General features: G+C 51.3%; 1 protein-coding gene across 1 annotated transcript; it reads right to left on the bottom strand.

Annotated features, from left to right (window-relative positions):
- Window positions 1-7,230: 7,230 nt before the first annotated feature.
- LOC124700623 lies at window positions 7,231-8,006 on the bottom strand. Its single transcript, XM_047232715.1, has 2 exons — window positions 7,920-8,006; window positions 7,231-7,815 (listed from the first exon to the last, which is right to left on the bottom strand). Exons 1-2 carry the CDS (start codon window positions 8,004-8,006, stop codon window positions 7,231-7,233), a joined length of 672 nt encoding a protein of 223 aa, XP_047088671.1.
- Window positions 8,007-9,397: the final 1,391 nt, after the last annotated feature.

Below are 9,397 nucleotides of genomic sequence, written 5' to 3'. Positions count from 1 at the left end.
CTTGAGAGCCGCTTAAGAGAAGCCTGCGAAAAAGAAAATATGCTGATTAATACAATCGAGGAGTTGAGGAATGCTCTTACCAGACAAGAACAGGAGGTAAGCCATGAAAATATGCATCTACTGTGCATCAATAATTCAATACCCCCGGGACATTTAGTCTGTAGATTGTGGTGATCTAACTGTAATCTATGTTGCTTTGTTGATTAAAACTTTTATCTAAAAGATTATTTTGTTGATCTATAATGTCATGAAATCTTTTATATTGCTTTGTTGATAAAAACTGGGGCATTTCGGGCTGCTTTCGGGGAAGAACGGTTAAAAAGGGATCATGATGATCTTCAAAAGCGGTATCAGGTGAGCGTAGCTTTTTCGGTTTAGTCGGCACTACGAGTAAAATTAGTCATGGACCAGCTTGTCATTTCCTTTCATTTTTCAATACTTCGTGCCGGTGAACTTCGGTATAATGAACTGGTTACACAAGTTCCCGAGTCGACAAGGCCACTCTTAAGGCAAATTGAAGCCATGCAGGTATTTGTGCTTCCACAGATTTTTCCCTTCTTGGCGACGCTCGGTTGCGAAATGACCGGCCAAGCCATACTGAGCCCAAGCCGCTGCTGTTGCGCCTCTCCCCTCGTTGTACCAAGCGCCATAGGTGGAGGAGCAGCGAGGGGCGGCGCTGGGACAGAGGTGGAGGAGCACGGATTCAGCGCCGACTTACTTCTCGACGAGTAAGTCCCCCTCTTCCTCTCAACGCATCTTCCCTATCCCTCTCTCGCTTTATCTATGTCCACGATTGGGCCATTCGTGCGATGGGGCGGGCGCGGTCTGCGTGATGGCGCTGCTCCGTGAGATCCATGGACGGCGGCTCGGTGACAGAAAGCAGGTGGTGTAGGCCCGACGACAGAGGAGGGAAGCCTCGGCCACGGCCAAGCTAGGCGCTGTACGGCACCTTCTTATCTATATCAAAATCCCGTGCATATGTTCTGAGAAAGAGGAGCCCAATGAGAAATCGAGCGTGTCTGCGGCGGTAAGCAACGAGCAGCGACGGCGGGCACAGTTCATACGCCAAAGGGAGCTCCTCCCATTCTCCCTCTCTCTCTCTCAGCCCGTGCTCTCTCTACCCTCAATCTCGTCTTTGCTCTTTCCCCCTCTTCCCCTCGACCTAGAACACTGGTTGGCTGGATGAGGAATAGAAAACTGGGAGTCTCTGTGACAGGTGTTTCTCATGCTTGGACCTGAATCTGCATATTTATTTTTGGATGTGTATTGGCTTATTTTTTCTGGCCACATTCTCCATATATGCATATCTAGAGTTATGAATCGATTTGGCCAGTCTATTATTCAGCTCATTAAAACTCTTGATGTTGATGATGATTTGTCGCTGTTTTTGCGGGTTTGTCATGGATTTGAGCAAAAAGAAGAGTCATATGAAGGTGATTTGGAGGAAGGAGGTGACCATTACTTGCTAGAACTCTTGTGTTGGAGCCTTGGAGGAGGGTGAATTTGCCATCTATAATTTGGTATTTAGTTTAGGCACATAAATATGGTACACTAATTGTTGGTTACATTAGCATTATATAAGTCTTTATAATCTTTCATTTCTTATCTTTATACTATTTCTGAGTGTGCCATTCTAGGCCTGCTTGAGGCATATAAGAGCATCTCCAGCCGCGTCCCCCAAACCGTCCCCCAAACCGCGCCGGATTGAGCGTTTGGGGGACGTGTTTTGTTCGTGCCGCGTTTGGGGGACGTCGCTCCCCAGCCGCGTCCCCCAAACATTTAAAATAATTTTTTTAACACATAAACCATTTATATCAAATGTAGCATATGAAAAAAAATGTTTTCGAGGATTGTTTTCAAATTAAATTATAACAAACAATAAAACAAGTAATCAAATATAATAAAAAGGGCTAGATGATACATCAAGGTGCCACGGTATTTCCTTTGATCCTCCACAAATGCTCAACGAGATCAGCTTGAAGTTGCTCATGCACATTGCTGTCACGGATCTCTGCGTGCATGGCGAGAAAATCAGCAAAATCCGCAGGCAACTCATGATCAACCTCCGCGAGAGGGCCTTGACACTCATAGGGACCAACATGTGATCTAACATGATTCTTGCGGTCATCCTCGATGATCATGTTGTGCATGATCACACAAGCTTGCATCACCTCCCACATTTGGTCGTGAGACCAGCTTAGAGCAGGGTACCGGACAATGGCAATTGTGCTTGAAGCACACCAAATGCCCGCTCGACATCCTTCCTGCAAGCCTCCTGTCGTGTAGCAAAGTGAGAATTCTTCGGACCTGATGGATTCGAGATTGTTTTGACAAAAGTGGCCCATTTTGGATATATACCATCGGCTAGATAATAGCCTTTGGTATATTGGTGGCCATTGATCTCATAGTTGCATGGTGGAGCATGCCCTTCCACTAGTCCTGTCGAACACCGGAGACCGCCGCAACACGTTGATGTCATTGTGTAATCCCGCCATGCCAAAGAAAGAATGCCAAATCCACATGTCATAATCTGCCACAGCCTTCAAGCACCACACTGCAATATCCATGACGCCCTTTGTATATACCTTGCCAAGCAAACGGGCAGTTCTTCCATGCCCAGTGCATGCAATCGATGCTTCCAAGCATTCCAGGAAATCCTCTAGCAGCATTTTGTGCCATGATCCTTGCAGTCTCTTCCTCACTTGGCCCTCTCAAGTAGTATTTGCCAAACTTTCCCACCACAGCTCGGCAAAACTTGTACATGCACTCAATGGCAGTAGACTCACTCATGCGAAGGTAGTCGTCCTGTGTATCGGCAGGTGCTCCGTATGCAAGCATCCTCATGGCGGCGGTGCACTTCTGAATGGATGAGAACCCGAGAACGCCTACAGCGTCGACCTTGAGCTTGAAGTAGGGGTCGAACTCTCGAACGCCATGGAGGATATTCATGAACAGGCCCTTGCTCATCCTGTACCGGCGCCGAAAATTGTCGGCATGTGTTGCCCCGTCGGCGAAGTAGTCGTTGTGCAGCATGGCATGCCCCTCCATCCTCTGCCGGGGCTTCGACTTCCTTCTTCCCGGCCTTGATCCTCCGCGGCGCGGCCTCTTCCTCTTCTCCGCCTCAGCGTCAAGCATGTCCTGGAGGGACGCGATGATCAGCAAATGCTCCCGCAGGTCGTCGTCGAACGCTTTCTCGTCCTCCAGCAGCAGGGCAACCATCTCATCGTCGCTGTCCATGGCGAAAGCAAAATCAATGGTTAAAATTGCGCCGAGGCAGACGACGCAACAAACAGCGACCAATCGCGCCTACCTGGCAAGTCGTCGAGTACCTTCTGTGCGCGGAGGTGGGGCGGATTTGACGGCGCGTTCTGGGAGGCGCTGGCGACGCGGCGGCGGCACGACCGGCGGGAGCCCCAGCCGCGACAACGGTGCCGACTCGCAGCACAGATCAGACGCCCAAATGGCCGGGAAATCCAGCGGCGGCGGTGGGGTGGGAGGCGCGAGAAGGAAGGAGCGACGAGAAAAGAGGCGCGAACCAACGGTTTATGCAAATAGTCGCCGACATGTGGGAGCCCGCCTCGCTTTTCGTTGTGTCCGGCGTCCCCGGAGCGTCCCCTGTGGGACGGGGACGGGCTCGGGGCGCCGGACACCGTATCGGGCCGCGCCGGACAAAAATGGGCTTTGGGGGACGCTTTGGGGGACGCGACTGGAGATGCTCTAAAATTGCTTATGTTGAAGGCAACACTTGTCGCTATTGCTACGTGTGGCTGGAAGGGATAGGAAGTAAAAAGGGATAGATAGTATCAGCCTCTTGGATGAGAAATTCTCATGATGCTCACTCAGACTGACAATTTCTTTTAATGTGAGATAGAAGTCACAAAGCTACCACGATAATTTGTTCTGGCCATTTATACAGAAAAAAATATCTAATGGTTCCATTCTTGTGTTCTGGACAAGATGAACAACTTCATTCCTTTCTTTTTCTTGCATCCTCCATCACTCTGATTTGTTGATTGTCCCAATACTCTGATTTGTAATTACTAATTGTTCTTTTTTCAAAACATCCGTGTGCTTTTTTCCTAAATATTCGGGGAGGAAAAGAATATGGGGGAACTAGAGGAGAATCATGGTGAATAGTTGTCTTTCATTTCTTCAGGCGACTCGCTTATTTGGTTCTGCTATGTATCTTACCTGGTTTTGTTTGTGTCTCCTATTTGCACTCATCTTCTCCTCAATATCCACCTATATTCAGATGGAAAAAAGTGTACATATCAAGGAGGTTGATGGTGAATGGGGCGATTTTGGTGCGGCGGGGACGGCGAGGGCTTGTACCAGTCGTCGTCGAACTCCGCCTCGAGGTCGATGACGGGGACGGGGGCACCAGATGGACGAGTCGCAGGCCGGCGGTAGCGAGCGACCTCCTCGAGGAGCCGAGCCTGCCGCTCCGCCTCCTCCTTCTCCCACTGCTTGCCTGGTCGAGGGGCATGGCGTTGTCGACGGGGATGAGGTCCTGGAGGGACCTCGCCATGACGGCCTCGAGGATTGCGGCATCCTCGGCGTCGTGGACCTCCTCCACCTTCACCGGCTTGCGCTTCCGCTCGCCGGAGGTGCCTGGTTCGCGCTTGGGTCGGAGGCGTCCGCGTGGCGTCGACGGCTCGCGGATGACGATCCCGCCGCCACTGCGCGCACAGTTGCTCGGCGGGGAAAGCGGCTCCGTTTTCACCGGCACCCATGATGGCGCCGACCTGGAGATCGGCGTCGACCTCGACGCCGAACCGGACGACGAGGAGCTGTCAGCCATGCGCCGTGGCTGCCAGCTGCTTCCCCGGCGGCGGCTGGCCGATGCCCTCGACAGCGGGGGCATCATCAGAACTGGCGCGTTGCCGCCCTCGATGTGCTCGAGGACGGCGTCGAGCGTCCGGCCCGGCGCGCTCCACCAACGCCGGCGCCCCGCGGAGTTGTTGCGCGGAGGCGGAGGCGGCGGGCTGTCGTAGGAGGCGAGCTCCCGCTCCCACCACCGCAGGAAATACGAGTTCCACGCCGTGTAGTTGTCGGGGTGGAACTGTGGCTCGGCGCGCTCCTGGTCCGACAATGTCAGTCGGACCTCCTCGATGGTGGCGTTGAGGGCGTGTCCCTGGGGCAGCGGCGGGATTGGCACGCCGCCCGCACTTAGCCGCCACCCGCCGCTGGGAGGCCTCGTGTCCGGCGAGCAGGGGTACCCCGCCTGGTAGAGGAGGGGTCCCTCCCACGCGTGGAGCGACCGGCGGGGAAAGCCGTTGTTGGCCGCGCCGTCTTGCTCGTTGAACGCCATCGATCTCGTCGAGGGAAGAGTGGTGCTATGCGTCGCGGCGAGCGTGGATTATTTAGGCGGGGCTGGACCCGGCGATTTAATGCCGCGTGGATGCTATGCGTCCGCGGCGAGTTGACCGGCGACAGCCTTTACTGCGCGCGGAAGACGATGCGTGTGCCGCTGACCGGCCGGGTCCACCTCTGCGGCGAAGCCGAAGCGAAAGCGCGGGAGAGATTTCTCGGCGTTTCGCGCGCTTTCGCTTTGTCCGGACTCCCCGAGCGCGCCCCGGTAGGCCGGGGTTGGCGTGGGCTCGCCGGATGGATGAAGGCCCAAATCCGGGGAAAAACGAGGAACCGGGGGCGCGGCTGGGCCATTTTTCGCCGTTCGGATTGAAAAATAGCCAGCCGGGGGCCTATTCGAGGAGACGAGTGGAGATGCTCTAACCTTCTCAGACAAGGGAAATCGAAATGAGCTGCAAGTAGCGTAAGCTAGACCTAGCTGATCACATCTGTTCGTTGTTCCCTAGATTATTTTTATAGTAGCATGTAGCCAGGTTGAAACTGCAGTGCTATATCTGTTGTTTAACTTAGTGAGAGGCTTATTTCTGCATTTCATATCTTGCTCGGGGAGGTTTTCCTTTTTGTACTTTTTTCTTTCTTTTTGGTGGTGCTTTTTCTACATTATTATTACTACCCTGAGCATTACACATTTGTTAATCTGTTTTGATATGTCGTGCATTATCGGCGGTGCAGCTGTGTTTTGTCTGAATTATCGATGAATCTCGAGATCTTTGTGAGAATGAAAGCACCAGTCTCAAAAACTGCCGAAGACCACTTGTTGTTGGTGGTAGTGGTATTCACAGAGCAATTATTATGGTTCTTGGAAGTTGAACAAGACAACAAAAATAAAAATGAGGTTCAATTTATTATCTAGAGTAGGTCATATGTACTCGATTTACCCACTAACCGATTTGCTATATCTTACTTACCTTTCAGCTTCAATACCTTTGTTGTATTCTTACAATTCCATAGATTAAGATACCATGCAGAGATAATTCTACCATCGATTTATAGAGGTCTTAAATGTTGTACAATTAACATAAATTCAACTGAGGATGGCTGCAGCGTCAGATGCCAAGTGAGTCTAAGGAGCCAGAAGAGGAAAAGGAGGACGTGTGAGGGGCAGAAGGAGCGGTCGCATGGGATCAAAGGGGGCATCCAAAGGAAGGTGGATGTACCGGCAAGGACATTTTCTCGCCATCGGATATTGCTATAGCTCCCTTTGATGGCCACCCAACCTGAATGCCCTCCCTTTACCGCTACGATGACGGCAGCTCCACTCCGAACCTCTGGTATCAAAATAAGCCAAACATCTGGTTCAAATTTTGATTAAATTTTGCCATTTACGCGATAGCGTAACGGAACATATGACGAGCAGAAGGAGCCGTGGCATGGGAGCAAAGGGAGTAGCCAAAGGAAGGTGGAGGGATCATCGAGGACATTTTCTCGAACTCACTCCAACGGATGATGTTATAACTCGCCCCACTCCTACCCTCTGAGGCTCCGGTATCAAAATAAGCCAAAATTTATGGTTCAAATTTTGATTAAATCCCGCCATTTGCGCGATAGCGCAACAGGTCATCTAGTGTTTACAAAAGCTGATAAGAAAACCAAAGCTGCACCGAGTGCTAATCATGCTTAGCTTCACCTGAAAAAGCTCCTACGTACATTCTCCTCTCTGCTTCTACAAAGTGACTTACATTCTCCTCAACAAGAAGTTAATTATTTGTGGATTAGCTTGATCCATTTGACTAAGCTGGAAGCAAATAAACATAGTACGTACTCCTAGTACAACTCAGCAAACAGGAAGTCAAACTGTCTGCCACTAGCAACGAGACAGACGTAGACGGTACGTGCATGCGCCGGCCGGTCGTTTTCCCTTCATGCCATCCGGAGGCTGAGCCAGTGGAACAGCAGGGGCGAAGGCTGCTGCACCGCGCCGTCCTCCGCCACCTGCACCACGTCGAACCCTGCCGGCCTCCGTTTGTGGTACGGCAGGCCGGCGCCGCTGCAGACCAGCTGCTGGTGCTGCCACTCCCGGCTGCCGACGAGCGTGTCAGACTCTGTCGACGACGACGAGAAGCTCTGCCCGGGGGAGCAGTGCTCGTTGCTGTACCGCTTCTTGGCGGCGCCGTTGCCCACGGCGAGCGTGAGCTCCAACTCCGCCTCCTCGTCGTCGGTCGCCTCCGGGCTCAGCTGCGCGGCATACTCGACCTCCACGGCACGCTGCGCGGCGCGTGGCGTCGCAGCCGCGTGGCTGCCGCGGCGTGTGGTGGCGGCGGCGCCTGGCCACTGCTGCTCGTAGGAGCACACGTCGAGCAAGGCCGCTCTGTGGCCGCAGTTGTTCTCGGCGCCGCCGGAGCCGTTGGGGGAGGCGGACAAGTTGCTCTGCTGGCTCTTGATCTCCCTCTTGAGGTTTCGCATCAGAAGCTTCTGGATTCTGTAAAGGCGATGGAGGTCGTGAACCTGCGATTAATAAAGTCAGAGATCATGGGATTGCTGGCTGCTGGTCAGTGCATTGCTCGTTTAGGCAAAATTCGAAGCATTTTGAGCTTTGGTCTCTAGCTTACCTGCTGCCTGAATGTCTCCTCATGCTTCAGCATGGCCATCTTCAGGGTGTCTTTGTCGCAGTGCCCGTAGACTTGCTCCATTGGCATTGTGGTGTGGAGATCTCTTACTTTCTTGTTCTGCACCTTGCTCTCCGGACCTGCATGGAGAAGCAGATAAGCCTTTGATTGAAGAGTTTCTAACTGTACTGCATCTTTTCAAACAGAAATGAACTTTTTTTTTAAAGTGAGCTGAATCTTTGTTACAGTGAATACACACAGAATTGGAGCCTAGAAGCTAGAACCAAGAATGAGAAGATGAGAAGAACTACAGTGCATGCCGCTAGAAGAATCTGTATAAGTTGGCTTTAAGAAAGGAGTAACTGTATTCTGAAACCAGTCTTACGTCAAAACGAATGCCAAAAGAAAAGCCTGAAAAGGCTAAAAAATGATTGAACGGGGTACTAAAGACTGATGATCAAGCGAATCGAAGGAAAGAAGAAAGGATTGAGAGCTCATTTCTCACCTATCAATTAGGATGTCAGAGAAGTGACTCAAAGACTGAATCCTCCTGAGCTCTAACCGCCACCACTAGCTACTACTCGACCTCTCTTTCTATTCTCACTCTCAGTTCCTGATCATTGTATGGTTCCAAAGGCCACAGGCTTTCCCTTTTATACACACAACCCAGCGCATCGTCTCCTTCCTTCCTCTCCATCCATCCATCTCCTCTCTATCCTCTCTGGAGAAAAAGGCAGGAGGAGACAAGACACGAATGATGTAAGATTCCTTTCACAGTAGTATTTTATTCAGGCCTGCGTCGCATTGCAGGCAGGCATGCCGAACAAGAGAGTATCTTTCTTCCTCCTGCTCCTGCATGCAGCTGAGCTGAGCTGAATGGCAGAGGGGACAGGACTGGAGGTGGAGTAAGGAACGGACCACCTAAATTTCACATGCCACCATGGATCTGTCGATAGAGAATTACTATTCCTGAAATCGAGAGTAAAAGATCGTTGCTCACTGACTGAGAGAAAACGGGCGTGCTGGATGGATGTATGCGAAGCTTTTTTGGGGCCAAAATGATGGTGAGGAGAAGCTTTAGGATGACAGCAATACGTCATACAGAATTCTTTTCTACCGACGTGTGTACAGCAGTACAGGATGTCAACACCAAACTTTGTGGTTCGTAGTAACAGACAGTCCTGTTCTTACCATAACGCCCGTTTTCATTTCGAAGTTATGCTGCCTGGTAGGGTACAGTAGGGAGAGATCTATCCGCCAGATCCACTGCTACATGCATACCGTTGGCAACAGTCATAAAAACAAGCTTTATTATGAATTTCGTTTCAGTCACCGGCTTGAAGGCGGATCGCTGGAGTAATCAGACAATTGGTGGAAGGAGTTAGGGCATGAGATCCATTGGCCAAGTTAGTTAATAGGTTGTCACCGCTGCACTCCAGTTAATAGGAGTATTGACTGTACAAAATTCTGGAGATCTGGCC

The sequence above is a fragment of the Lolium rigidum genome, chromosome 3 (genome assembly GCF_022539505.1).
Source record: "Lolium rigidum isolate FL_2022 chromosome 3, APGP_CSIRO_Lrig_0.1, whole genome shotgun sequence".
Lineage (NCBI taxonomy): Eukaryota > Viridiplantae > Streptophyta > Magnoliopsida > Poales > Poaceae > Lolium > Lolium rigidum.
This window is presented reverse-complemented; position numbering and strand designations above follow the sequence as displayed.

Excerpts from the sequence above, each read along its gene's own strand:
- LOC124700623 (XM_047232715.1), bottom strand. The coding sequence starts at position 8,006 with ATGCCAATGGAGCAAGTCTACGGGCACTGCGACAAAGACACCCTGAAG. Across the intron at positions 7,816-7,919 it reads AGGAGACATTCAGGCAGCAG|GTTCACGACCTCCATCGCCT; the intron begins GTAAGCTAGAGA and ends TATTAATCGCAG.